General features: G+C 45.9%; 6 protein-coding genes across 8 annotated transcripts; 5 read left to right on the top strand and 1 right to left on the bottom strand.

Moving 5' to 3' along the window:
• The first annotated feature begins 1,356 nt into the window (after nucleotides 1-1,356).
• Nucleotides 1,357-3,004, top strand: LOC106660479 (uricase). Of its 2 annotated transcripts, none has more exons than XM_014383450.2 (3): nucleotides 1,357-1,551; nucleotides 1,641-1,750; nucleotides 1,948-3,004. In XM_014383450.2, the coding sequence occupies exons 2-3, from the start codon at nucleotides 1,701-1,703 to the stop codon at nucleotides 2,861-2,863; spliced, it is 966 nt and encodes a 321-aa protein (XP_014238936.1). In that variant the 5' UTR covers nucleotides 1,357-1,551; nucleotides 1,641-1,700; the 3' UTR covers nucleotides 2,864-3,004. The 2 variants fall into 2 exon arrangements, with proteins under 2 accessions (XP_014238936.1, XP_014238935.1); XM_014383449.2 differs by having other exon boundaries at nucleotides 1,358-1,544.
• Nucleotides 3,005-3,090: 86 nt separating this feature from the next.
• LOC106660316 lies at nucleotides 3,091-6,487 on the top strand. Its single transcript, XM_014383248.2, has 2 exons — nucleotides 3,091-4,428; nucleotides 4,501-6,487. The coding sequence occupies exons 1-2, from the start codon at nucleotides 4,007-4,009 to the stop codon at nucleotides 6,323-6,325; spliced, it is 2,247 nt and encodes a 748-aa protein (XP_014238734.1). The 5' UTR covers nucleotides 3,091-4,006; the 3' UTR covers nucleotides 6,326-6,487.
• A 1,069-nt stretch (nucleotides 6,488-7,556) lies between these two features.
• LOC106660484 lies at nucleotides 7,557-11,186 on the bottom strand. 2 transcript variants are annotated; one of them, XM_014383455.2, is made up of 5 exons: nucleotides 11,096-11,171; nucleotides 10,857-11,022; nucleotides 9,545-9,800; nucleotides 8,730-8,970; nucleotides 7,557-8,650 (listed from the first exon to the last, which is right to left on the bottom strand). In XM_014383455.2, exons 3-5 carry the CDS (start codon nucleotides 9,798-9,800, stop codon nucleotides 8,458-8,460), a joined length of 690 nt encoding a protein of 229 aa, XP_014238941.1. In that variant the 5' UTR covers nucleotides 10,857-11,022; nucleotides 11,096-11,171; the 3' UTR covers nucleotides 7,557-8,457. The 2 variants fall into 2 exon arrangements, with proteins under 2 accessions (XP_014238941.1, XP_014238940.1); XM_014383454.2 differs by having other exon boundaries at nucleotides 10,857-11,186.
• Nucleotides 11,187-13,895: 2,709 nt separating this feature from the next.
• On the top strand, nucleotides 13,896-18,636 carry LOC106660377 (sodium- and chloride-dependent glycine transporter 1-like). The gene is made up of 14 exons (XM_014383319.2): nucleotides 13,896-14,062; nucleotides 14,601-14,824; nucleotides 15,345-15,476; nucleotides 15,541-15,695; nucleotides 15,751-15,839; nucleotides 15,912-16,044; nucleotides 16,118-16,252; nucleotides 16,451-16,554; nucleotides 16,620-16,857; nucleotides 16,920-17,048; nucleotides 17,560-17,659; nucleotides 17,720-17,820; nucleotides 17,887-18,039; nucleotides 18,106-18,636. Exons 2-14 carry the CDS (start codon nucleotides 14,611-14,613, stop codon nucleotides 18,265-18,267), a joined length of 1,845 nt encoding a protein of 614 aa, XP_014238805.1. The 5' UTR covers nucleotides 13,896-14,062; nucleotides 14,601-14,610; the 3' UTR covers nucleotides 18,268-18,636.
• A 748-nt stretch (nucleotides 18,637-19,384) lies between these two features.
• On the top strand, nucleotides 19,385-25,523 carry LOC106660315. The gene is made up of 6 exons (XM_014383247.2): nucleotides 19,385-19,632; nucleotides 23,276-23,426; nucleotides 23,716-23,856; nucleotides 23,924-24,058; nucleotides 24,128-24,274; nucleotides 24,346-25,523. Exons 1-6 carry the CDS (start codon nucleotides 19,385-19,387, stop codon nucleotides 24,469-24,471), a joined length of 948 nt encoding a protein of 315 aa, XP_014238733.1. The 3' UTR covers nucleotides 24,472-25,523.
• Nucleotides 25,524-25,635: 112 nt separating this feature from the next.
• LOC106660499 (tetratricopeptide repeat protein 8) lies at nucleotides 25,636-27,495 on the top strand. Its single transcript, XM_014383472.2, has 4 exons — nucleotides 25,636-26,357; nucleotides 26,421-27,017; nucleotides 27,089-27,295; nucleotides 27,367-27,495. Exons 1-4 carry the CDS (start codon nucleotides 25,689-25,691, stop codon nucleotides 27,481-27,483), a joined length of 1,590 nt encoding a protein of 529 aa, XP_014238958.2. The 5' UTR covers nucleotides 25,636-25,688; the 3' UTR covers nucleotides 27,484-27,495.
• Nucleotides 27,496-27,541: the final 46 nt, after the last annotated feature.

Raw genomic sequence — 27,541 nt, 5'->3', positions numbered from 1 at the left:
AATTTATTCGAAGAATATTTAATGTACGCTCTACGATTCATTCAATTATTTTCTTGACATTAAAACTTGGGTCCAACGCAAAGTAATTGTTACAGTTCAAAAAATAATTCTTACATAAATTCATTGAAATGATCTTTTCTTTAACGTCCAGAACTGCAGTAAAATTAATATTCAATCCAATCAACGCCCATATAGTAAAATTCATTGTTAAACTCCTCGTTAAGCCGTGGTCAATCAAACGTGAAGCGTTTGAAAATTAATACTTGGTCAGTTTCTGACTTAATCGTATGTATATAAAAATGTTGGCTCAATTATTATTTGATCGTGCAACGTCGATCTAAACTTCTAATGTTGATTCATGAATTAAAAACTTTATAATTTTACATGCTATGACCTTGATAGTATTTATTAAAAAAGTTCATGTAAAATTTACAATTCTGGATATATTATAGATTCATTATCACATATAGAAGTAATTAAGTTTGAAATATAAATAGAAGATAATTTAGGCGTGAGAAAGAATTGAAAGAAAACAAGGCAATTAAATGCATCATTACGTTATAGATTATGTTGATTCCAATTAAATGATCAAAAATAAAATGATATCATCATTAATAGAAATTTGGATTTTTGTATTTTAATATTATGAACGCATAGTTGAAAAACCTCATAGAATTCAAATTGAATTAAAATCTTGACTATTAAATTCAGCAAAAAAGTTTGTTTTAAACGAATAGTGACATGTTCTAACCCTTTCTTCAGAAATGTCAAATTGTCTTTGTTTCACTGCTTTAAATAAAGTAAGACGATATGGAAAAGTCGCGATATGCACGGGACATAGGCTCGACGCTGATTATTTTATCGATGTATTGTACATGCAGGAAACGCAAGCTCAGCGCAAATCGACGATGAACAGTAAAGCTTGGTAAAAATGCGCTAACGTACGACTATCATCGCTCACTATAGCGAGCGAGATGTGCATTTGACGCAGTGTTTTCGCGCCTGCATCGATTCGAGGAGTTGAAAAATAAAATAAAAAACAGTCCGCTCTACGTTGGAATAGGCTTGCGATCGATGAAGCCGATACGGAGCCGGCAAATAGTCAAATAGGATGGAATTAAAAAGCGGCTCGTCTCTCTTGCTGCGCAGTCGAGTCGAGGCAGTCGAGAATCTATACCCCCCGAAGCGCGAGTTTATGCTAGCGCTCGAGTTTTTCTATGCCGAAAAACACGCCGCAGCTAGGATGGCAGATTTCGCGCGCGATCGACGATCGTCATTGCCCCGGAAAAAAGGAGAATAACATTTATTAGCCATTGGCAAAAATCGCTCGCGATAAGTGCGTATTTAATACCATATCAGCGCCAGACAACTCGAGTCGCGATGAATTGTCACGTGACGCGGCGAGTGCGCTCACCCTCTATGTATAAATTAATGCTAGACGCCGAGCGTCGAGATAATAAAGCCGCGAGACTCGGCGGATTTGTACGTCGCTAATTTGCACGCGTCCATACGCTCCATTCGCAACGATGAATCGGACTCTGCAAGTAAGTGGCAAGTAATTTGGCACCGCGCCTTCGACCCGTCAACGCATCATTCATAAATATTGACTCCCGTCCGGTACGAATGCTCTGTTTTTGCAGAACAATGCGAGCGGCAGCAGCGGCTTGGGATGGCTCTCGGACGCTTACTCGCTCTCGGTGATGGACAAGCCTCGGATCCGGCGAAATCTTATCTCAGGCCACGACAAAAGGTACGTCGACTTTCGCCTTTCGTTTTCGTCGCGCGTCCACTTTCTCGCCTTATCTCGCGCGCAACGATTTTCAATAATTAGCCGAAACTCGGTATTATTTGCATAGGCCGCACAGTAAAAATAGATAGTAAAAATCACGAGTTGACTCGGTAAAATTAAAATTCGAGAGCGTAATGGAATTTTGATTGCATTCGAAGGGACGACTTTGAGCTCGGACAGTACGGATACGGTAAGAGCAGCGTAAAGCTGCTGCACGTGAGGCGCCACGACAAGCTGCGCCACGAGATACGCGAGTACGAGATCGACATCTACCTGCACCTGAGCAGCCAGAACGACTACAAGTACGGGGACAACCGGCAGGTGATCGCCACCGACAGCCAGAAGAACACCATCTACATACTGGCCAAGCGGCACGGGGTGAGCTCGCCCGAGGGCTTCGCCATGCTGCTGACGGGTCACTTCCTCGAGCAGTACCCCCAAGTGGACGAGGTGAACGTCAAGATCGAGGAGTACCCCTGGAGCCGGCAGCGGATCGGCTCGGCCCAGCACAGCCACGCGTTCGTCATGACGCCGGACGCGAGCCGCTTCTGCCAGGTGAGCCAGAGGCGGGCCGAGCCGCCCGCCATCCGCGGCGGCCTCAAGGGCCTGAGACTGCTGAAGACGACCCAGAGCTCGTTCGCGGACTTTGTGCAGGACGACTACCGCACGCTGGCCGACGCCAACGATCGGATCTTCAGCACGATCGTCACGGCCAGCTGGTGCTTCTCCACCCACCTGGACGTGGACTTTGACCGGGTCTGCCGGATCGTGCGCCAGTGCATAGTCGAGGAGTTCGCCGGGCCCGCCGAGACGGGCGTCTACTCGTCGAGCGTCCAGAACACCCTCTACCTGGCCGAGCGCAGCGTCCTCGCCAAGGTCCGCCAGATCAGCAGCATCGAGATGAAGATGCCCAACAAGCACTACTTTCCCTTCGACTTTAGCAAATTCCCGAGGCTCGTCGAGTCGCTGAGCGGCGACCAAGACCGAGACGTCTACGTGCCCCAGGACAACCCGTCGGGCGTCATCTACGCCCAGCTCAATCGGAAGCAGCCCCTGACGAGCTCCAAGCTCTGACGCTAAAACGAACAAAGTGCGCAACACAACGTCTCAGTATTGCTCAATCGGCGTATAAAGCGACTCGAGTAGCTTAGTATCTTCCTCATTACTAATGTAAAACTGTGATTCTTTGTACCAATAAAACTACTTCCCTTGTTACACGTTTGTACAATATGTCTTGGTGCACTAATGGTATACGTCATACGAGCGAAGAGGTTCAACGAGCTCGACGCGATATTGCATAAGGCCTGCGCGACGTGACATAATTCGCCATTACACGGAGTCACACTTAGCTGGCGCACTGGCCTTGGCAGGGAAAGAGAATACAAGTGCGAGTAAATTGGTCATTGTCCTGCTCGACTTACACTTACACTCGTGTAGTAACTATTATATAGTCGGGGGGCGTCGCTGTATATATTAAAAAAAATACGGGCGAATCTCGGCTCGGCCCCAACAAAGTCTCCTCGATATCAATAGGAATAAGTATGTCACATACACACCTGCGCCGTCGCTTCTGCTGCTCTCGCAGTATACAAAGCGAGCACTTGCATGTGGATTTTGTATTATGTATTACGCATGTGTAGGCAGCTCTCGGCAAGAATTGCGAAAGGAGCGCGCGAGGCGTTTTTAGCATCGCGCATCTCGAGAAGATAAAGAGCTCTGTGCCGGCCAAGTGTAAGTGCGAAGAAAAAAAGGTGAAATTACCGCTCGCGCCTCTCGGATGAATCATACGCGACTGACGAGCCGGCCACCGAATGCACAGGCCACAGAGACGTACGCGAGAATGGGAAAGATTAGTTTCCGCGCGCCATCGGCATTTCTATAGCACACATCCTGGCTCGTACTCGCTATAGGCGGGCCAGTTCCTCGGCCAGCTTCCTCGTTTTCTCTTTCGTCGATCTTTGCTCTCGCGCGCGCCTGCGATCCGCTCGCTAGTCAAACAAACCAAACAAACCTATACCCGTGGTCGCGCTCGGCGATGGGCGTGCGCTCCCAGAGCTTATACCTGCGAAATTCGCCTACTCGCTCGAGTGCGCCGCTGGCTTTAAAAGAGCCGCGCTCCGCCGGCCAAGCACTCAGTCCTCGCTGTGCAGTCGCGCGCGCGCTTCCGAAACCTTCTTCCCGATCAGGAGCTCGCTGCCGCTTCGAACGAACGAAAAAATGAAGCTGCTGCTGCTGGCGCTGCTCTGCTGCGGCCTGCTGTGCCTCTGCCAGGCGGCCAACGACGTTTGCGGCGGCATCCACCGCGGCTACCAGTACACCATTTCGGCGCCCGCCTACCCTGGCGCCCTCGACTGCGAGTACGAGTTGCAGTCGGCCGAGGCCGCGATCAACGGTGACCGGTGCGAGCCCCAGTTCCATCTGCAGTTCCTCGACTTTGAGCTGGCCACCTCGGAGAACTGCCGACGCGATTATCTGCAAGTCGGCGACAAAAACATTTATTGCGGCAGGACAACCGGTCTGCGCAAGTTCACCGCTAAGAATGGCGCCTTGAAGCTCAATTATCACTCCGAGCGAGCCTCCAACGGCTTCAAGATCCTCGTCACCTCGATGCCCTGCAAGCTCGCTCCGATGAATAACCCGTGAGTATTTTCTAAGATTTTTTTTCTAAAAAAAAAGTGCATCGTTTTACTAGTGCGCGTTTTTGAATGCAGCTCGCACGAGAGCAAGCTCACGGAGCCGATGGAGCCGCAACAGGACAATCGATCGGCCAAAAGCTTGTACGAGAGACGCGAGACCCGCGGAGGCAGTCAGTACAACCCCAGCTTGGGCTTGGCCCAACTCGGCAACGCCGTCGACGGCCTGACGAGCTTCGCCATGACGAGCTCCGAGCGTCCTACGGTCTATCGTCACCAGATCAACTTCAACGACGACTCGCCATCGGGCACGAGTCAGGGCGGCTCGAAAATCACTTCCTACCTGTTCCTGCCGCCGAAAGAGGAAAAGACGAGCGACGATCCTGCGACTAAGGCAGCCTCGAGCCGACAGCTCGCCGCGACGTCCGACAGGAGGCCTCTGCCCTCGCAAAAGTCCATCTCGACGGTCTACGGCAATTCGCAGTCGGGCCTGCTCGACTACGACTCCAAGCTCTACCCGGGCTCCAACTACAGGACGTCGGCGCTGGCTGGTGGCTATGGCCAACGAGGCTCCGGCTCCGGAGTCATCTACGACCCCCGTTTTGGCCTGCTCAACAGTAACCAAGCTGGCTACAACGGCGCCTCGTCCAGTGGAAATTCCTACTTGCCGTCTTCCTACTCTTACAGCTACCAAACCAATGGCTTGAGTAATTCTTTGCTCGGCAACTACGGCAATCGACCCAACGATTACTCAAACGGCTACTCGAACGGCTACCCCAACGACTACTCCAATGGCTATGGTAATAGCTACAGTGGTGGCAACTACAACCACAACAACAACAACAACTACGGCAGCAGCTACGGTGGAGGCTACGGTAGCAGTAACTTGGACAATCCCGAGTCGTCGATCCCAAGCGGTAACGTAGGCCAGGAATACGTTGGGACAAACTACAACGGAGGCTTCAACGGAGTCTACAACGGAGTCTACAACGGAGCCTACAACGGGGTCTACAACGGCCAACAGCAGCTGATCGGCAGCGAGCAGTGCTGCAGAGTAGCCCAGGGTCGGCGCATATCGATCGTCAGCCCGGGCTTCGGGGCAGGCTCGAACGGCATGTACGGCGGCCACAGCTGCCGCTACTTCATCCCCAAGGCCGGCCAGGACGTGTGCCGGCTCCGCTTGAGCTTCCGCTACTTCAACTTTGGCGCCGACACCGATCCCTTCTGCCAGTCGGGCTACGTGGAGATCGACGGGCGACGCTACTGCGGCTGCAGGACCGGCCAGAGCTTCCTGCTGCCCTTCAACGAGTTCACCGGCAAGAGCATCTCGCTCGTCCAATCGAGCCACCAGTCCAGGAGTAAATACTCGGGCTTCCTCATCGACGTCTCGCAGGAGCCCTGCGGCTACGCTCAGCAGCAGCAGCAGCAACCCGGATATCCGGGCTACGAGCAAGCTTACCCCTCTATCTACCCTCAGGGCAACGACTACCTGCAGAAGCGCTCGGATCGAAATGCCACCGTCCAACTGGACGCGCCGAGCGAGTCCAAGTCGAGGAGCCGACGCAGCTTCTTCGGCTACGAGTACAAAAAGCCGAGCGTCGCCTTCAACTTGCCCGCGGGCTTGGCCAGGATGCAGAAGCGATTCTTCGAGGGCACCTGTCAGAGCCGCGTCTTCATAGACTGGGCCGCCGCTTCCAGGGAGGCTGTGCTCAAACGGCTCACTTGTGCCCCCAATTACGGCTACAACAACTACAATAACAACTGGTCCGCATATGGCAATTCCGGGGCTTATCTCTCGCCCGATAGCAGAAAAGCTACCGTCGGCGAAGAGATCGAAGCGGCCCAGACGGAACAGCCGGAACAGCCTTGCCAGCCCGATGGCCACGATCAATGTAAGCGGTGAACACACTTGGACTTGTAGCACTTGCCATAAGTTTAGTTAGATAATTATATGTTTTTGAATCGTTGTTGAATCTCGTCCATATGTATTATTTATCCATTTGCATGTGTATATCTCTAGCACCTAGACTTGTATTCTCTAAGCCATTGTTATTTTTAATAATAAAAAGAAAACTATTACAAACAAATCAATTCTTCGAAAGAAATAATTTTCCTAAGATATATTTATTAAACATCTCACAGAGTTGCGATGGCAGTCGAGGTCCGCGAAAAGTATCTCCTTCGGTATGCGGTCGGTTAGGGCAGGACGTTTTCAAAGAGCAATTTCGAGCCGAGCAGCAGCAGCAATATCCACATTATGGCGTAGACGAGCCGACAGGCCAAGGCGTTACACAGAACGAATACCAGAGCGATGAGCAGAATTTTTATCATTATTTCCAAGATTTGCCGTGACATTTTTGACAACGCGTCCTGTTTCCGACTCGTAGGATCGTGGCTTCGGAAGTGTTTGTTTTCATGGGGTCATGAATCTGTCAAGGAGTCACGAACAATCGTATCTGAGGTTACTCTCGCTTTCTTGGTTATGCAACCAGTTAGCTATCACGCCTTGGAAGCGCCTAAATCTACTCGAAATGTCAGTTTCGTGCTAAAAAAAATAACACAGAGTTACTCACACGTGGAAGCGCGGCCAGACTCCGTTTTTGTTCTATTTTGTTTTGTTCGGGCCGAGAATTGCCAAGGTCGTTTGGTTATCTCGTGAAAGTGCTCTATGGTGAATTACAATATCGCAGCGAGGACTTGTTTTGCGATCGCGACAGGACGCGAGCCTTTCAGGAAGTAGGCTAAAAATGAATTTAGCTAATTCTCTGTTTGTTCGCGCCATGCGTGTGCCGGGCTTTGTAATTTTACTTTATGGTATTATGTTATATTGTCACCGTATAGCCACCGCAGTCGTCGTCAAGCTTCGAAACTCTCGCATTATCGCTGGCCGCGTATAGTGTTTCGACGAGCGCAAACATCGTATACACGGTTTGTCGTCGTTAAAAAATTTCGTTCGACCGATTCCCACGCTAGACGCGCTGTAAACTGCGAGCTGTAAAGTCCGCGAGTCTTGGACGTCCACGGATCGCATTTTCAGCCTTATGCAATGCATAACGCTAGTAAAATAAATATGGATTGCGCTGTGATTGGCACGGCTAAGGTATATAGCAACACGACTTGGAGACGTTTTTCAACCTTTCATGATATTTTATTGTTTACTTTTAAGATGGTTTGTCTAAACGAACAGACTAAAAGCACACTTGGACGACGAGATGCATAATAGGAAATGTATTTCGTTTTCTGTAACAAGTACATAATTATGCGTAAATAACATTTAACACTTATTCGAGCATTCAACTTTTTTGCACAACGTATAATGATCCCCTTTACATATAATATTGTATATCTCAGCATCCTTGCGAAATTTTGATAAATTTTCAGCTAAATCCGTGTATGTGTGGCGCTTTCGTCTCAAAATTCAAAATAATTTTCTATTTACTCGACTGTGCAAGATAAATTTATAACATTTACCTACTTCTTGTTTATATTGATTTAAGGTTTTTAGAAACAACAATAGTCGGTAAAAATGATTTAAAACGCAGAGGCCTTGAGTGGATTTTACGATCTTTCTCCGAAGTACATTATCCACACTTATACACACATGTTTACGTATCATCGTACTATGGTGAGTATAGGTACATGTTCCAAGTATTAGCATTTGTCACTTGTCAATAAAGAGTTACGCAATTAGAAACGTAAATTTTGCATTACGACAGATAGTCGATATCCAAAGAGCCACACGATGAAGCTGAGAAAGCCTACACTGTTCCAGACATAGATATTTTCTTATCATTCGGAGTGTTCAGAGGTGAATGTGTGTGTGTCTATGTGCGATGGAAGATATTTTTCTTAAAATTACAAAGTTACATGGGCATTATACACTTTGTTCGGGGGCCGCTCCGAGCCAGCAGCAGTTGTGCACTTTTTGTTCCGATCCTTTCCACGCTGGAAGCTCAGCTCGAACGAAGAGAAAAACAAACTCGTTATTGGCCGTCGTGCGTCCGTTCCGTCCACTGTCCCCGACGCCGAAGCGGCTTATTTTTTCCTGCCGAGGAAGCGTATGTTGGTGTAGATATCGCTGGCTGGTCTTCGGCGATTGCAGATGTTGACCAGGCGCGACTTGTTGCCCTTTTGCGCGTCGTGCAGCGCGACGAGCAGCTGGAACACGTCGTGGCGCGTCGGCGTGCACGGATTGTAAGGGTCGTAATCGCCGCTCCTGTGGTAAGACCTTTATCGAGAACAAGAAATTATTTGCTGAGCATCTGTCGAGAGTTTTATTTTCGAATGAGCGTGTACGTCGTTCCTACCTGGAATTTTGCCTCTTATTGGTCCAGGGATAAGGTCTGTAGTAGCGGGACCTCTTGTCGATTCTTGGCAAATCGTCCGACTCGTCGATCGGGCCCTTGGCGTTGGAACCGTCCGAGGGTCCGTCGATAATCACGAGCGGCGGATCCCAAGGCCCGGGCTGCAGAATCAGCCTCAGCATGACGTCGGAGAAACGCGCAATTTCCGCTTCGTCGGGGTCATTTTCTAATTTCAATTGACTATCTAAAGGGTAGAGTAAACATATCGCGTTAAACTTACTAAAGTCCGCTAATTTGAACTACTTTAAAATCGATATTAGCATTTCCTGCCATTAACAGGCTAACAACTATAATTTAATTGGAATTATTTCGATATTTTACGCACACGCGACGACAAATCTTGTCAAGTTAGTTAGTCAAGTTTCATTTACCAGCTATATAAGCTCCAAGTTCTATCTTACTTATTATAATGTAGTGCGTAGATGTTTTTTTTGCTTGATCTCCCACGTGCAACATTTGTAATGAATTCAAGGATTTAGATGGAAATGCGTAGTCTTTACAACGCATATAATATACACGAAAAAAAAATGTATGAAAGTTTCAAACATGGATAAAAGTTCATTTTTTCTTCTGCTTTTAGTTGGAAGAGAGGAAAATGAGCCATTCGTAGCAAATTTTATACTTAAAAAAATGTTAATTTTCTCTTTAAGCTTTTTTAAAAATTATTTACCAAATTCTAAAAATAAAAATTAACCCATTAATAGTAAATATTTTTCGCTCTTTGAAACTTTGCAAGTCAGGCCGTACTTGTGACTTACCAGCTGCTTCAATGTTGTACCACTTGTAATTGTTCAAATCAGATTCGTCGCGAACAAGATTCCTCGAAGCTAGCTTATCCCATGCGGGTTGAAAATTGGCCAGCTCCGTGCGAAGCTGCGACGGATCTCTAAAATACGAATTTTCGTTTGCTGCCAGGTACATGTCCATTTTGTTATCGGCCTTCAAACCCACAGACTCGGTCATCAAATTGCCAATTTTTAACAATACAACAAAGCACAAGAGGAATCGCTGCATCTAAACAGATATGAATTTCACAACTTGTCAGAGACATTGTTATTTTTCTTTAAAATAGAGTTTGCTTCTTGTCACACAATTCGTGACTATGTACATAAATTTTAAATCGAGTGTAAGCGCACAGTTTGGTAGCCATCGCATCATAAACTTCTTCAAGTCCATTAATCCTTTATATCAATTTCCTTTTCGTCTCACGGCAGAGAGAGAATCTCGCTCCCGTGAAAGTGGCAAGTTTTTGTCCCAGAAGTACGGAAATTATTGACGCGGATAGGCACTTTAGCTCGACGAATTCACTTGAAGATTTATGCTTTTAGCAATTTGTGCAAGTCACGAATATATTATATATGTGTGTAGCAGCAGTGGCAGCGAATCAAAGCCCTAAGGTCGCACACGAAATGCATCGTCGCGAGAGATGTATATTAAATGATAATTAGACTGCGATATATCACGCGAGGGCTGCAAGGCTACCCAATGGCGAGACTATAAAATTTTTCACCCCAGCATCATAACGAACTGCAACGATTGTTCCAACGCCTTCGGAATAATAAACAAATAAGAGAAGGTAATTGACTCAAGATAATTTAATAGTTGCGCGTGTAAAAAATTCTCTTTAGTTTGAAACAAGGAGGCATTTACTGTATTAAGGGTGACAATAATTGACAGGGCAATCCGTTGGTATGACGTAGAAATGATATATGAGCGGCTCAGGCATCCGAGTCTCTAGATCGAGAAACTACAGAAACTCGTAAAAAGCTCTAATTAAGCTCTAATTAACCACTACTAGTGTTGCATCTAGCGCCAGTTGGAAATACTATCGAATATATATAGCAAAGGAGCGAAACTTTTTGCGAGTCTCGTGCGACTCGTAGGAAAGTTTCTCTGTATATACGTGTAACGACTCGATTTCGACGCAAGCTCCGCGTGCCGCTTATCACTCGGTGACATGATTAAACGATACGATATCGATTGATTATTCGGCTGATCGATCGAGCGATCGTAATTCACTTTTTTCTGGCTAATGATATTGACCAAAATAGACGTGAGATTCAAACTTACTTTTTTGATGGTGTCTCGATAGCTAGAGCGCACAAAGAAGAAGAGGAAAAAGACGCCTGGGATGAATACGATGCGAGTCGGGCTAGCGCAGTATTGGCCAGACTCGAGTCGATAACAAATTGTCGGTCAATCTGCTCAGCAGGGCAATTGCAAAGGCGTCGAGCAACTACACAGCAATAAGTAGGTAAGAAAAAAGCGAGGCACTGGTCACGTTCAAAGTTATCACGAGCACTCGTTACGTCGTTGGAATCGGATGAGGCTGCTAAGGTAGGCTTTGCAATCGCGATCGGAAGCCCTCGACGATGCGCAGTCGAGCCGATGGCTTTTCAAATGAGAGGGCAGGACTCGGGGCGCAGCTTTATATAGGCTCGAGTCGAGTTGCGTCGGCTGGATGTCGCGCGTACGTCCAATCCCCCAAGTACGTATCTGTGTATGGGTAGACAGGCAGGCAGGTAGGTAGATGCTGCTGCGCAGCTTCAAAGATCGGGGTGGTAGGTAGGTAGGTAGGTAGATAGCGCGTGTCGACGCGAGTGCGTGAGGGGCGAAGCGTTCTCCGCGCCCGTCGCCCACGCAACATCGCGAAATTTACGAATCCTCGAGCCGATGGGATCGTCGCTGTTTTCCGAGCCATCCGAGAGTTTGGGTATCGTATAGTACGTAACGCGGGATAACGCGTCGAGCACGACGTCGAGGACTATGGCTTGGCGCGACGTGTCACATGTGCGCAAATGATTCACGCCAACGATTGCGTCAATCGCGCGCCTATAGATAAGGATACATGTGACAAAATGGAAAAATAAAAAAATCGATCTCTCGAGTCCCCTTTGAGGCTTGTGGCTTTGCTCGATCGTGCCAATTGCTACACGTTGGTCCATGCGTACACACACCTGCAGCATGCGAGCGCGTGCCTGGTCAACTCACTCGGCTGTGTAATTGCAGACTGCAGCTCCCTCCCTCTTTCTCTGCGGCGATCGGCTATGCAACTGCTCTGGATCCGACGTGATTTAATAATGCCACTGCTGCGAGCCCCGACACGCAGCTAGCCGACGTATTTATTCGACCGGAACAAAAGGCGTGGGCGCGCACCATATTTCGAGGCGAGTCAACAGGTGTCCTCGACAGCTCTGTGTATGCGTTGCACAGCTTATAGCGACTTTTCTCGGCTATCGTGCAATTGCAAGCTCGCGTAAAAAGACTGACACACAAATATCTGCAGCTGTTTTTTTTTCATCGAGCTTTTCTCGTGCAATCAGCCCTAAAAATCATGAAACATTTACGACTTTGTGACTTTTGTCTTGCAGAATTTCATTTGTTCAATTACTTTGACGACGTATTAAAAAGCGTTTCAACAAATGTTTGTACCAGTAGGGACTTGTGATACTTTGATTTTCATTCTCTCTTTCATTCATTATTTCAGTAAAAATATATAGCTTAGCGTGTCCTGGGACCATCAGCGTGTCAAGAGGTGATAATAGACAAAAAAAATTATCTGCTCCAAGTTCTTAGAGTAACGTTGCCACATAGGGTTCATTTTTTTATTTACTCTTGACATAGACTATAATGTGGGTGTGCCCAAATATTTACATATTTTGTGTGATTTTTAAGTTATTTTTCTAGGAAAGTTGTATCGCAGTCAATATTTTTTATATTAACTTGAATAGAACATTTTTCAATCAGGATATGTCTTAGTTTCTTATAAATATAGATCATATTAGAAAGTAGCTAGTGTAAAAATTAAAATGTTTAATAATGTTTTCTTAGATCGCCATTTGATATTTTTCTAAAACGTTTCTTAAATGTCTTGATTTTGCTGTTTTCTGAATGTTCAGATGACTTTTTAGAAAAATATATGGTGGAAACATTGGAATGTATCCTCGAAAATATTCATTTTTATGGTGTCTTTGGCATCTTCATAGAAAATTGGATCCGAATTTTCGGAAATTTTTAAAATTAAGAGTAAGATGTAAATATTTGAGATTATTTATCGTCACAGATAGAAAAAATTAAAGGTTGTTCTTGCGACAAGAGCCGTTAATGATATTGTTATGAAGTGTGAGTGGAAATTTTGTAACATATATCGGGACGGAGAAACAAATTGAGTTGTCAGCGCGTCAGAGCAATCGTATGCGTAGGGACAACAGGGATAAGTAATGGTAAAGCGTCGAATACGCGATATGGAATATTATGACAATGGGCAGAGGCGGTCAGAGAGGGAGGTGTTATTGCGTAGACGCACACGAAGAGGAAACGCTAGAAGACAACGCGCGGTGGCAGCCTGCAGACGACGGAAATAATAAAGTATACTGGCAGCCAGTGAATGTTAGATTTAGTTGTAAATAGCGAGCCGCTCCCTGAATAACGCACATGGCCACGATACATGCAGGCTCGGCTCCAAAAGGTCCTTACGTCGACACGACTATTGGCGTGACTAAAGGACAATGTACGAAGATATATTTTGTATAATATAAGCGACTTGTACTTTTGGCCAACTGCAAGCTCTCGATACGGAAAATCGGAGCTTTTTTCATTGGGATATGCAGGAGCGTCGATGGTCGTACCTGTGAGCCCGTCGATAGCTACTCGTGCTCTGACGCGTCCGAAGTTTCACGTGCTGCGAGAGGCATGTGGATTAGGGCTAATCATCGCTATTTAGCCATCGTGTCCTATTTAGCGTGTGGGCGCTTATGCATGTGCGGATCGCAGAGCGAGCGAGATGTCGAGAGCGAGAGATTTGCATCGTTATGCTCGAGAGCGCGTACATGTGTGTGAGTCGGGCAAGTGTGTGGGTTTCTTTTGTGAGCGTCGATCGAGTTACGAGTAGCCACACACACACACACACACACACACACACACACACACACACACAGACAAAGGTGTACGTAGAGCTTTAACGAGTGCGAGGCTTGAAAAAGCTCCGCAGCCATCGTCGTCGTATATCACGTCGCAGAAATAGCGATTGAGGAGCGAGGAGGAGCGATGGAACGCGTGCAATTGCAGCGATCGCAAGAAGGGCCCGCAGCGAGCTGTGTCGCAGTGCGCCCAAGGCAGCGGATCGCGATACGCCGACGTCGCGTTAAACGGCCAGCTGGCTGATTTCGACGACTGATACCTGGATGCGGTTGGACGTCGATAGGCCCGCGACGATTCCTTGCAATCGGTCACCGGCGCAGCACCTCCCTACCGATCCTCGCAGCATCTTTCACCAGGTAAGCTTTCCCCGCTCCCACTTGCTAATTTTCTTCGTCCGACACGAGCTCGCACTGCTTCCGCGTGCGATCGTTAGCATATACGTGCGCTTGGACGAGCGACAGGTTGCAGCGCCAATCGACATTCAAGGTCTCGAGTAACTTGTCCTATCGCGCCACGTTTCGATTCATTCAATAGTTTTCAAGCCTCTTGCTCAATGAAAATTACACTCAAACAGATGATCGATCCTACGTCATCTATTTTGCCATATTTCTGAGACACTTAAAGTTTTGGCAAATACTTTGTTCGGGTTTTCTTTTGGCATTTTACTGCGGCACACAACGAAGAGATTATTCTTGTGTATGAGATCGTGCAAATTGTGTAGCTACTTGTGCGTAGCTGCGGAAGAATAGACTCGCGCACTGCATGAATCCAGCGAGAACCTGTTAAGTTGCATTGTCGCGTTGCCATTCTCGAGCACATGCAGTACCTTTCATGCAACCTCATAAAAATTCCATGGCTTTTGTGTTGTTTGCCTCTTACAAAATGATCTTCCAGGCTCGCTGAAATGGCACGCAATGAGCTCAAAGCGGCGATACTCGTCGATGGCCCGTCGTCGCTTGCACCGAGGAAGGACAGTGGCACGAGTAGTGGCTCGAAGAAACAGCCGGATCGCGGCTCCTGGGCCAGTAAAACCGAATTTCTTCTCTCGTGCGCTGGTTACGCTATCGGCATCGGCAACGTCTGGAGATTTCCCTATTTATGCTACAGAAACGGAGGGGGTAAGTTGGGACTTCAAATTCATTTCAAGTTCGATAAAAAATAACATTATTAAGTGATTAGAAAACGCAATGTTAATACGAAATGATATTTAAAAAATTTTATTGAAAGCGCACGTGTAGCTCCAAGAACGATAGAAAAAACTTTTTTACTCGCATGCAGCGGAAAAAAAATTAAATCCGCAGTTCCATGAAAAAGTCTTGCAAAACTTTGACTTTCAGTTTCCAAAGCCTGCGTTGTGAATACAAATCGCGAATGCACACACATGCAAACTACTTACATGAGATTTACTCTTTGTGCAATTTTCGCTTCGATCGTTCGACTATAGTCTGACGACGTGTACATCATTTATGTGGTACCTGCGTCTAAGCTCACATAGACTTGTATAAATCGCTGGCATTAGTGGCTGGCTTATATGTGTTGGCTTTAAGCCAAAATGCCGAGTAAAAATACAATTCAATCTTTCCAAACAGTAAAGCAAATAAGGAAACACAAATTACTGTAATGAATATATTTTGCCAGGAGCATTTTTGGTACCTTACCTGCTCATGTTATTCCTATGTGGCATCCCACTTTTCTTCATGGAATCTTCAATGGGACAATTCGGCAGTACCGGTTGTATAACGATGTTCCGCATGAGTCCTCTGTTCAAAGGTACGAATCAATCTTCGAATTAGCGGATCGTAGTTGCTCTATAAGCTATTCTTTTGTGGTATAGGCGCTGGATTTGCGATCGTCATCGTCAATGTCATCTGCACGATGTATTACAACGTCATCATAGCTTATCCTATTCTCTTCATTGTAATGTCACTGAGAAAAACCTTACCTTGGGAAGATTGCGATAATCCTTGGAATACTGATCACTGCTTGAAGGTACATTTTTTTCATTTTTCCATCTTCTATCAGTGAAGCTAAAGATGAGTTACAGTTAGGAGGTGTAACGCAACTAGAAAAAAATGTCACCAGCCAGATGAATCTCATTGCCAAAACGAAGACACCCGCGGATGAGTTTTTTCAGTAAGTATAAAATTCAACCAAGTAATTAGCCGAATTTCCAATCAAATTGAGAAAATTTCGCTCTTCTTGCAGCAATCATATTTTGAAGATATCCGATAGCATCGAACATATCGGCGGTATTGTCTGGCCACTCTTCGTATGCAACATCATCTCCTGGATTATCATTTACTTGTGCATCTGCAACGGAGTGAAAACTGTCGGAAAGGTTGGACAATTTCTCGTGGACTCGTAATCTCACTTTTTTAATTGGTTCGTATAGTAATTTTCATTTTTTCTAGGTAGTTTACTTCACAGCAACTTTTCCATTCGTCATACTTTTCGTGCTATTTGTGAGAGGAATCACACTACCTGGCGCAATGGATGGAGTACTTTTTTATATCATGCCAAAGTGGAGTGAATTACTCAATTTAAAAGTAAGACTCATTTATAAACCTTTATATTTTAACAACTATTTCCCCTTCCGTCAAGTTTGACGATCAATTTTTCCGAACTTTTCTCTTTTGTAATGGGTGTATAGGGCCTGCTAAGAAAGTTTTCGAGACATTTTTTTTTAATTCATCATGTAGGCAAAATAATGAGTGACTGATTCCAGGTTCTCATTAAAATTACAGGTTTGGGCTGACGCAGCTATTCAAATATTCTTTTCTCTTGGACCTGGCTGGGGTGGTATCGTTAATATGGCAAGTTATAACCCTTTTCGTAACAACAATAGATTGTGAGTACATACTTTCAAAGCTTAATTTTTTAACTAGCCCAATCATGTTATTCTCTTGATTTCAGAGATTCGATACTGGTACCTATACTGAACTGTGGCACGAGCATATTTGCTGGATTCGTCGTTTTTTCAGTTCTCGGATTCATGGCTCACAAAACTGGATTGCCAGTGTCAAGCGTTGCCACGGGGGGTCCAGGCTTGGCTTTTGTCACCTATCCAGAAGCCATAACGATGCTTCCTTTTCCTCAACTCTGGTCAATTCTCTTTTTCTTTATGCTTTACCTTTTAGGAATGGACAGCTGTGTGAGTAAGCACTGTTATTTAAAACTTCTTAATTGTCAATTGTCATCATCTCTTTGTTACAGTTTGTGCAAATTGAAGCGATTATATCTAGCGTCACCGACGCTTATCCAACTTTAAGAAAGCACAAACTTCTGGTCACTTTAGGATCTCTCTTCGTCTTATTCTTAGGATCCATTATTTTTGTTACCAATGTAAGAAATGCATTTATTAGTTATACAAATTTTCATAGTGATATTTATATAAGCGAGTAGAATTTGTATACTTTTTTATACTCCGACGAGAAACATGATTTCTCATACCTGAAATTGGTGTAATATTTGGATCGTGGTTCATTGAATAGTTGATTCCAAGTTCATGTGCGAAACAGATAATTGACCCGTGTGTTGTCACACTCAGTGCACTCGAATAATATACTCGAGTAAGATTTAACTACTTCATGCGCGAGTTATTGTATGTACTATGACGTTGATTCTTTTATTATTATTAATTCATTAGTCTTTAGTATGTTGCTTCGACCCTTTCATTATTCTTAATCGTTATACCTTAAAAAATCGAGTATACATCGCAATATCGATAAAATAAGTTTGATAAAATTGATGTAATCCGAACGCAGTAAAATATTTAATTTTGAGCATGGTAAAAAACATCTGATTGAAATTTCTAATGGCATTTTATGATCAATTTCAATTTATTTGACTTCAGGGTGGAATGTACATACTTCAAGTGTTCGATTGGTACGCTGCATCCATATCCGTCATATCGATATGTCTTGTGGAAGTTATCGTAGTCGGCTGGACTTACGGTACGAAGTTTTTATGATTAAAAATTAAGTATCAAATTGAATTTTATGTCATTTCATTAGGATGCAAAAATTTTGTACGAGACATCGAGTTCATGATTGGAGAGAAGATACACTGGTGGTGGCCACTTTGTTGGAAGTACACCACACCTGTAATACTATCTGTAAGTAGACGATGTAAACTCCGGCAAAATCTGGCTTTTTTACACTTTCTTTCATACAATTTTCAGTTTATATTCATCACGACGATTGTTTTCAACACGAGAATAACTTATAACGGCATGCCCTACCCAGCTTGGGCAGTCGGGGTCGGTTGGTGCTCCTGCCTAGTGAGCATATTGTGCATTCCTGGCTACGCTCTGTGTTACATGATTTTCAAAAAGGTTGTAAACAAAGAAGTCATCGAATGAGATACGAGTCTTGTCATTTTAATTCACTTTTGAACACAGGGCACGTGGAGGGAAAATTTCGAAAGAGGAACGAACCCAACGAACAAGTGGGGTCCGCAAAAGCCCGAGGACCGCGAGGCTTGGGAAACATTTTGCAAAACCGAAGGAAGACTCTTGTGTGATACGGTCGTTATCAATGGCGAGTCGGTGACAAAATGCTGAAGCTCGACTTGGAATGTACAAATTTTATATTAAGAATGTATAGGACAATTTTTCGTATCCGACATTGGCACGCGCCAAAAAATGAATAATTGACGTAAATGAATATTTTACACGTATTATGACCAATACAAAATTATGATAACACATGCATAATTTGTTACAATTTGGATAGTTTTTATTAATTCGAATGTGAAATACATTCATGTATACATGTATGTATAATTGCATACTTACGAAACATGTGTAGGTTGTTTGTAAAAAATTTCAAGTAATTTTGGAACTGTCAAAATTTCTAAGTAAACGCAATACTCGTCATTGAAGTATTGAAAATGTACAAGAAAACAATCGTTTAAGCGAAAAAATAATAAAAAAAAGTAGAAAAAGAAAAATGGCAAGAATAAAAGCACCTCCAAAGGGCTGCGGATGTAGCGACAAAACCAGAGGAGGTTGGAAGTCGATTCCAACCTCTGGTACGAAGCCGCAAGCTACGAAACAACAACTCGGTCCATCCGAAACGGATAAAAAATCATCTCAAATGAGTTCAAACGACTGCAGTGGCACGGAAAAGAGCTCGATGGTAAAGCCGGAGCAGAACGAGAAGGAGGACAAGCAACAGCAGCAGCAGCAGCAGCAGCAGCAGGCAAAAGCTCGACGCAAAATACGCTTCTGGAAGCCGAGAAAAAACGCCGGCAACTCGCGCAAGGACATCGAGCGCATACAGATGATGTTCGTTCCGTCGGACGATCCTTACGACAAGCCGCTGAGATGGTGGGAGGAGCCGCACATAAAATACGCGTAAGTTTGACGGGAGTAGAGCTATCCTATCCTTTCAGCATCAATCAAAACGTCGAAAAGTTGGGAAGCGTCGAGATCGCGTGCAGGAGGGATCGCTTCGTCCCTCGGGCGGGGGTCGTAACGATAGATCGCCTAGTAATAAGGCGCGTGCAGCCGTGTCTATAGGTAAGACTGCGGAGCTGCAGCGAAATGGACAGGTGACGCGAGCTCTATAAAGTGCAGCGCGAGTGGATAGGTGCCAGGCCGAGCTGCAGCACTGCAGGATTATTATTAAGCTCGCGATCGGCGCGGCGCGAGCAGTTGCTATTTAGCCGCTCGAAGCATGAGCTTCATTGGCTTCTGGGCGACGGTCGAGCTGCTCGTGGCCTTGGAGTCGGTCGCTCAGGCGAGCAGCCGACACCCCTTCGACGATGAGGTCGACGATTGGCTCGACAGCGTCTCCAAGAGTCAGCAGCAGATTACGAGCCGTGAGCTCGAGCTGCAGCAGCAGGGCCCGCCGAGTGCCAAGCTCCAGGCCAGCAAAGACGACGACGTCGCGAGCGTCGATTACAGAAATACGCTCAATTTGAGGTAAGGCCTTGCCTCGACTCTCTTTTTCTCCTCGAGCTCTTTGAAACATCGATTCAGCCGGCAATGCACAACTTCGAAAGCTTCGTTTGCCACATCTTCTCCCTTTTATAGTTGTTCGATCTGTCTGTAGATGGAGAGAAGACGAGACCTTACGTTTTCCAATGAGCAAACGTGCGAGAAGAGACGGCGCAGCGCACGCACGACATTATGAGATTTTCCTCGATGTAATATTCATCGCGTTAGTATCGATCTGTCTAAAATGTTGCAAGTTCCGCTGGCTGCACGTGCATGCCGAGAGCGCGCGCGAGACAGAGAGAGAAAGACAGATGCTCCTACTGCTCTTATATAGTTTCGAGAAAGCAGCAATATTAGCTCTCCTCCGGAGACTCAATTTACACGATTATTATAGTTTTATGGCCTGGAAAATCGTGCCGAGCAGGTCATGTAGCTGCAGTCGTGTGTTCACGGCAAAACCTTGTCTATACTTTAAAACGAAATGCGTCCCGAAGCAATATTACTTCTACTCGATCGTTGCCACGCACTGCTTATTTATTTCTATTTCCATGGTCTTCCAATTCCCGATTCTAAATCAAGGCTTAACAAATGAAGCAAATTTTGGTTATTTTTTTCTAATATTCGCGATTACTATAACTTTAATGCACAAATTGTACGATTTGCAGTTACAGGAAAAAATAAAATTGTAATCATGGCTGGATATATTTTTTCCATCTCAATTTCGTTAGAACTCAAGGAAAGTCGAGAGCATTGCAGGTTGAAAAGAAGTCACGTAGCGTATATTTTTATCAAATTCATACGGAAGGAAGTACAATTGAATCGCGAGTCAGTCAAAAGATTGACAAGACGATGCAACTGTTTTCTTTTTTTTTTGCGGCTCGCAACCATAAACGACAAATATTCCAGTCAAACATTGTTAGGGTTAAAATGGAAATTTTAATTAACCGATAACTACGAGCTGAACGCGTGGGCGAGCGTGAGCTCGAAAACTAAACAGCTAATTAAAGGCAACGGCTTTCGGCTACTGCTTCGTGCCTCGCAACAGTCATATTATTAAGTTACGCTCGCCAAATTACGCCGGCAAATGCAACGTAACGGCGAAATCGTATACACACGCGAGAAGATGAGTGCCTCGGCAGAGTCTAACGATGTCCTTCTACGAACGTATAATGTATAAATATACTCGACGCGTACCTGATATCTTGAAATTTTCCTCAGACCGCCGGCAGCTAGTTTACGGTCCCTTACACATTTTAATTCTTACACGCATATACCTCTGGGCTAAAGTAAATTTTACAATTTGCATATTAATTCAATCGCAATGTTGCAAAAGCTCTTGAAAGGACCAAGTCAAGTTTCCCGAGTTATCACGCGTTCGTTTATTGCACCGAGTAATTTGATCAAGTATCTGCATGGTCGAATCGCAGCAGAAATTCGTCACGTTAGACGAGCTGCATTCGGTGGCGACTAATGCGCCAGTCGTAAAAATTGTTGTGCGGTATGCCGCTCGTAGCAGAGATGATTCGTTTTGCTTTCTCTATATGCACGGGCTGTGGATGTGCGCGTGCAGTGCAGCTTTGTCGTCGTTACTCGTTGCTCGATGTGGATCGCACGACAGCGCGCGTACCAACATATTTGTATATATAATGTCAACCCCACTGCTGTCAAGCTGCTGATCCAAGTTCGGCTCGTGCTTCTTATTTGTCACAGTCGTGTAGTCTTTGTCAGAGCGTTGTCCTCGTGGGTAATTCCGTCCACGGCATCTGTATTATTTTCCAATCGCTCTGTATTATTTTCACTTTGAGCGAATAATCGTATAGTAGTCGTCTTTATTTAAAGCGAGTGCCGAGTGCTAAATGATTTCCATCATTACAGGCTCTGCTATTCTTCTTAGCCTACTAGCCTCAGTTCGACGATCATCGTGTAAGCTCTCGATTTTTTTCTCTGCTCTCGAATCAACTCGCAGTCCTCTATGCATATTTTTAAGCTTTTATAATGCACTGTAAGCTTTATCCTTTCCCAAGCTAAACACGCTTGATCGTCCTACATGTGTCGCGGCTCACAATCGAGCATACAAGTTACAACAAGCGCGCATAAAAAAAATCGATTCGCTCTGACTCGACGAATTATGGATGAGCGGCAGAAACGAAAGAGGAAAAAAAGCTCCGACAAACCCGAGCAATATCCCACGTACGGCCCTGTGTGCATGAGCGAAATAAAAGAAGGAAGAAACGCATTTATATATATAAGTAAACTACGCACATGTTGGATGCAAATTCAACAAGCCCGACATTCTGAGTCATGAATTTTTTTTCGCATGAAGCTCGCGAACATTGTAATATCATAGCTTCTGCTGCAGCGACGGCGAATTTTTTGTTACTCTACTAACTCATTGTAAATGAGAAATTCAATGCCTTCTTGACGTACAACCGACTGAAAAATTATTGCAACATGACTGGTCAAGTATTTATGCACGCCTCGTCGATTTCTCGGGAAAACTCCGCAATTAGATCTCCACATGCGGGATTCCATAATGTTCGTCTCGGCGCTGCTGAAAAGCGATTATTTAACGCCCACCGCATGGCAGTTATATTTAAATTAGCCCCGTCGACTGCACCCTGCAAAAGTTGCACGTGCAAAAGTTGACACGAGCAAATGGCAATTAGTCTCACGCATATATACGATCATCGGCTACGAACGCGTCCAAGTTTTTATCGTTTAATAGCGATCGACGGGAGAGGGTTTTCATCAATTTTCGCCCCGCAAGCTCGTACAGATGCGCGCTCGGATATTTATGAGCCTCCGGTCGGCCGCTCGAGCTCGGATCCTCGGAAGGACTCGATATATATTCCTGTCGTACGCGTCGCAGCGACGCATAAAAGCAAGGTCGGATTGTGCAAAGCGCAGCTGCTACCTATCCGCGGCTGCGGCTGCGACTCGCTTATGCGACGGGCGTCATTTATATACATGGAGCTGTAGCTGGGCACGCGTTGCGACCTCACAAGATCGGGGGGGAAAAAGCTGCTCGATTGACTTTTCCGCGCGTGTCTCATCCCGTCTCGATGCGATCTTCGAGGCAGATTTGTGCGAGCTTTTTGTCGATCAATCCGTCGCTCATTGTCGCCTCTTGTCGGCTCGCTGCTTTCCATTCGATTGCCTGATAGGCTTAGCGGGGACAAAAAGGAAAAAGATCAAACTTTCAACTCGACGCGACTCCTTCCTAAAGAAATAACGCTCCTGAAGGCGATCGCCTGGGATCCGCTGGGAAATGTTTACGACCAAAATTTTTAATGGCCTGGCTAAAACGCGACCTACAAAGCTTTTGCAGTCTGCACATGTCTGGTTTCTGGCTGAAAGCTTGCTCCGGGCGCGATTCATTTTGGCTCGAGTAAAGCTCAATGTTGCATGCGAAAGTATTGCAATGTATGCGATCGAACGAGAAGTCGACGCATGACTGCTATTGCCGCTATTTATTGTAGGCAACATGATGAACTTATCGACAAAACTATTGCACGCATGCATTGATATGTGCAGTGGAAAAATTGATTCGCCGCTTGGAAATGAAGAACAAGGGATGAATTTGTGTGTTACCGAGCGATGACATTGTTTTTTTGTTTACTCTTCGCAGCTTCTCGTACTGTCCGGTGAAGTCGAGGCTGGAAGGCCTCATGAACAGCAGCGTCGTTCGGCTGACCGATCGCAAGTATATGCTCAAGCTCATGTCGAGGATACGCCAGGACTACGAGAGCAAACAGGAGGCCCGCATCGAGGAGCGCAAGGTACGTCACGTGTGACTGCATTTCGATGCATCGATTTTAATCGCCAGCTCCGTGTACTGCTACTCAACTGTCACGCTGAATAAGGGCACTTTCGCATTTTATACTGCACGAAATTTCATTGGCCTGTCGCTTTTTTTTTAAATTTAAAATCCTACTTTCGAAACTGTATGGCGAGCTCTATCGTACTGAATAAGCTCGCTGTCGTTGTAAATAAAATTTCAATCGTGGGTGTACGCGTGGCTGCATGCACTACAAAATACACCTTCATGAGCACGCATACTCATTTCAGTATGCAGAACTGATGCGTACGAAGAAACTGATACTTTACCGATTCATACCGGTGCAAGAGGCTCCGCCGGAAATCTGCGAGTATCCACTTTTCAAGCTGTACCTCTACTGCGAGGACGTGATCGCTCAGCGCCTGAAAAAGGTGAGCCGAATGAAGAGCGCGACGAGCACACGATTTTCAATCGCTCCTTCTAAATATTCTCCTGCAGAGATTGCCGAAGAAGGCGAAAATTCCAAAATCGTTGTACAAATTACTTTATCCGGAGAAACCGACCGAAGTGGCCGACGAAGTCGACGAAGAAGTACCTATGAAAGAGATTTTAGTCAACGGAGAGCCGACGATGGTTCGTGAGCACCAACAAACGTAACGCAAGTATAATAAACAAATGTTATCAATTAATATTTTGATGCAGGTGCCTATGAAACCGGATGAGATTGAAGCTATGCGCAAGGAACAGGAGCTGGCCAAGGAAATAGAGGAGGGCTACATGTTCACGAAAGAAGAGTACGATAGTTTGCACTATGAGACCGACGCCGTGAAAAAGTTGCGCGAGGCCAAGGTAAAGAGCGAGATAGCTCAGAAAGGCCGATCTGTATAAGAAGCATTTGAATTGGGCTTGAATTTTTGCAGACCATCAACGAGATGTACGACAGAGCCAACAACATCGTCGGGGCATTATTCAGCCTCATGCAGAGTCCGAGTCGACATTTGAAGACTGCCGACGGGGAAGCGGTCTCGACCAAGACCCGGGCTTGAACGCGGCGTCGGCTTCGAATGGGGTCACGCACTTGAAACAGCTGCGAGTGATGGACATTCACAGTCTCGATGCAGCTTTGTTTATCTGCAAAACGAAAAAAAAAGAAAAAAAACAGTTACAATTTTGCACGGAAAGTACGTAGAGCTGCACACGCGTCACGTCTAGCATATACAACGTCGAGGACACCTGTTGGCGGCTCGCGCGCCCAACGCCACTCGAAATATATATTTTCTCGCTTGCCGCCGCCCACGCCTCTCGATAAGTATCGAGCGTCACTCGAGCGAGCAACAAGTTTTCGCCCCATCTCGTGAACGAGCTTTAGAAATATATATTTTTTCATAACGAAATTGCTGCTCGCGATTGTACAGACATATCGAGGGTAACGTCACTGATACTACGCAATTCCCCAGTGCCAATAAAAAATGTGACGTTCAAGAAACAAGCCTCAACCGACGACATTTGACGAAAAAAGATGATTCAAAGTTGCGTCATTAACAAATTAATTATCCGATAATGTACACTCGAGCCTAGTAGCTAAATTAAAAACTTTATTCAGACGCATGGCGTCAAGCCAAATATGTTTAAATTAGAACCGGCCATTGACGACATTACATTTTCGAGTGTGAATCAATTACAATTTATCGACAAATTTCAAATTTTAATTACTCCAATTTTCTTTTTTCTTTTATTCAATCAATATGTAATATGATACAATTAAGGCAATTATATATGATCCATTAAGTTCCACTCGTAAAGAGAAGCTTTTGTTACACTCGTTCTGAAATGTTTAAATACACGAGTTTTATTTTATGAGCAAGTATGTATTTTTATTTATTTATTTTTTTTGTCACAAAGTATGTTTATTTACACTCTCAAGTAAAAAACTTGAAAAATTCGGTGTAAATTGAAAATTAGCCAAAAAATCGTTTTTGTTCAGGACGAAAAAGAGGCAAACAGTGAGTAAATGAAAACCTGCCCCTTTGTTTGTCATTGGGGTGTGCTATAGCGACGGATGGCCGATGCAGTAGTCAGTCTACGCTCAGGTATAGCTGCGACACGGGGCCAATCGATATACGCCAAACAGCCTCGCGACTCGTCGCTTATCGCGTCTATAGTTTCCTATTCTTTCTTTTTCTTTCTTATAGGTAATTGTTTAGTTTTATACGCATACAAAGAAGTACGTGGAGGTATAGAGTTGGGGTAAGTGGGTAGCGATATGTCGGACAAGAGGCTCGGTAGCGGCGGCGCTCGGCTCGTCGACGATCAGCAGCAGCAGTCGTCGAGCGGCGGCGAGCAGCTCGGCACGAGCATGGAGCTGTTCCAGGCGCTGAGCCTCTTCAGGCGCAAAAAGTACGAGCAGTGCTGCCAGATCTGCAGCGAGCTGCTGCGCAAGAGTCCGCTCGACCAGGCGGTCTGGCTGCTCAAGATGCGCGCCCTGACCCTGCAGGTCTACGTGGACGACATCGAGGCCGAGGAGCAGGGCCTGGCCGAGACGCTGCTGGACAACGACACGATAGCCTCGATGCCGAGGCCGGGCACGTCGCTGCGCCAGCCGGGGACCGCGCTACCGGGCCAGGCCATGCGCCCGAGGACCCAGACCGGACGGCCCGTCACCGGCGTCCTGAGACCGGCCACGCAGTCGGCCATCGACGGCTCGCAGAGCCTCGAGCAGGTGCTGCGCACCCCGAGGACCGGAGCCGCTGGCAGGCCCATCACGGCCAGCGGGGCTCGCAGCATCAGGCTGGGCACGGCCTCGATGCTCACCGAGCCCGGCGGGCCCTTCATTCAGCTCTCCCGGCTCAACGTGTCCAAGTACGCCTCGCAGCCGAGCATCGCCAAGGCCCTCTTCGAGTACATTTACCATCACGAGAACGACCCGCGCTACGTAAGTTGATCGCCCCCCTTGCTTTTCCTTTGCGACGATGCGACGACCTTTTGCTCTTCGCAGGCGCTGGACTTGGCGGTGCAGGCCACCCAGGTCTGCCAGTACAAGGACTGGTGGTGGAAGCTCCAGCTGGGCAAGTGCTACTACATGCTCGGCCTGACCAGAGACGCCGAGCAGCAGTTCAGGTCGGCTCTGCGCGACTCCAAAAACATCGAGACCGTCCTGAGGCTCGTGCGGGTCTACATCAGGCTGGATCAGCCGCTGGCCGCCCTCGAGCTCTGCAAAAAGTCCCTCGACTACTTTCCCAACGACGTGTCCATACTCTGCGAGATGGCGCGGGTCTTCGAGGGCCTCAACAACGTCACCATGTCCGTCAAATACTACAAGATAATCGCCCAGGAAGACGCCTCCAACACCGAAGCGATCGCCAGCATCGGACTGCACCACTTTTATAACGATCAGCCGGAAATAGCCGTGCGCTATTATCGCAGACTGCTGCAGATGGGCGTGCACAACGCCGAGCTCTTCAACAATTTGGCCCTATGCTGCTTCTACGCCCAACAGTACGACCACACCATATCCTGCTTCGAGAGGGCACTGAGCTTGGCTACCGAGGAGGCCCTCGCCGATGTCTGGTACAATATCTCGCACGTTGCCATTGTACGCTTCTTTCGACCTGCCAAACTCTTGCATCTCCGCAATCCCCTGTAATTTTTCTCGCCCTCTTCCAGTGTGCCGGCGATTGGATAATGGCGCTCCAGTGCTTGAGATTATCCATCCACTACGATAGCAAACATGCACCGGCCCTCAATAACTTGGGTGCACTCGAGATGAAGAATCAAAACGTCGCCGAGGCCCGAGTTTACTTTCACGCGGCTGCGAGCATAGCCAGTTTTGCTTACGAGCCGCACTTCAACAGCGCCCTTTTGGCTTACAATGTAATCATTTCTATACTTACAAGTTGCCCTTTGCACTTGTACATAATTTTGATACATTTGCCTTTTTACAGACTGGAGATTTACAAACGAGTTACATAGCTGTACAAAAAGCCATGGATGCTTACCCTGAACACGCGGACAGTAAGAGTCTTTTGAAAAAATTGCAACGATATTTTACTTACATGTAAATAATTGTATAATGAGTCAGTTTTATATATGTTTATTTTTTATTTATTTTCATTGACT

This window comes from Trichogramma pretiosum, unplaced genomic scaffold (assembly GCF_000599845.2).
Source record: "Trichogramma pretiosum strain Unisexual culture from Peru unplaced genomic scaffold, Tpre_2.0 scaffold27, whole genome shotgun sequence".
Taxonomy (NCBI): domain Eukaryota; kingdom Metazoa; phylum Arthropoda; class Insecta; order Hymenoptera; family Trichogrammatidae; genus Trichogramma; species Trichogramma pretiosum.
The sequence above is the reverse complement of the archived record's forward strand: the minus strand, read 5'-3'. Positions and strand labels throughout refer to the sequence as shown.

Excerpts from the sequence above, each read along its gene's own strand:
- LOC106660479 (XM_014383449.2), top strand. Across the intron at positions 1,751-1,947 it reads ATCTCAGGCCACGACAAAAG|GGACGACTTTGAGCTCGGAC; the intron begins GTACGTCGACTT and ends TTGCATTCGAAG.
- LOC106660316 (XM_014383248.2), top strand. The coding sequence starts at position 4,007 with ATGAAGCTGCTGCTGCTGGCGCTGCTCTGCTGCGGCCTGCTGTGCCTC. Across the intron at positions 4,429-4,500 it reads CTCGCTCCGATGAATAACCC|CTCGCACGAGAGCAAGCTCA; the intron begins GTGAGTATTTTC and ends TTTTGAATGCAG.
- LOC106660484 (XM_014383454.2), bottom strand. The coding sequence starts at position 9,800 with ATGCAGCGATTCCTCTTGTGCTTTGTTGTATTGTTAAAAATTGGCAAT. Across the intron at positions 8,971-9,544 it reads GTACAACATTGAAGCAGCTG|ATAGTCAATTGAAATTAGAA; the intron begins GTAAGTCACAAG and ends TCTACCCTTTAG. Across the intron at positions 8,651-8,729 it reads AATAAGAGGCAAAATTCCAG|GTCTTACCACAGGAGCGGCG; the intron begins GTAGGAACGACG and ends TTCTCGATAAAG.
- LOC106660377 (XM_014383319.2), top strand. The coding sequence starts at position 14,611 with ATGGCACGCAATGAGCTCAAAGCGGCGATACTCGTCGATGGCCCGTCG. Across the intron at positions 14,825-15,344 it reads ATGCTACAGAAACGGAGGGG|GAGCATTTTTGGTACCTTAC; the intron begins GTAAGTTGGGAC and ends ATATTTTGCCAG. Across the intron at positions 15,840-15,911 it reads CCCGCGGATGAGTTTTTTCA|CAATCATATTTTGAAGATAT; the intron begins GTAAGTATAAAA and ends CTCTTCTTGCAG.
- LOC106660315 (XM_014383247.2), top strand. The coding sequence starts at position 19,385 with ATGAGCTTCATTGGCTTCTGGGCGACGGTCGAGCTGCTCGTGGCCTTG. Across the intron at positions 24,059-24,127 it reads TCAACGGAGAGCCGACGATG|GTGCCTATGAAACCGGATGA; the intron begins GTTCGTGAGCAC and ends ATTTTGATGCAG. Across the intron at positions 24,275-24,345 it reads AAAAGTTGCGCGAGGCCAAG|ACCATCAACGAGATGTACGA; the intron begins GTAAAGAGCGAG and ends GAATTTTTGCAG.
- LOC106660499 (XM_014383472.2), top strand. The coding sequence starts at position 25,689 with ATGTCGGACAAGAGGCTCGGTAGCGGCGGCGCTCGGCTCGTCGACGAT. Across the intron at positions 27,018-27,088 it reads ATATCTCGCACGTTGCCATT|TGTGCCGGCGATTGGATAAT; the intron begins GTACGCTTCTTT and ends GCCCTCTTCCAG. Across the intron at positions 27,296-27,366 it reads GCGCCCTTTTGGCTTACAAT|ACTGGAGATTTACAAACGAG; the intron begins GTAATCATTTCT and ends GCCTTTTTACAG.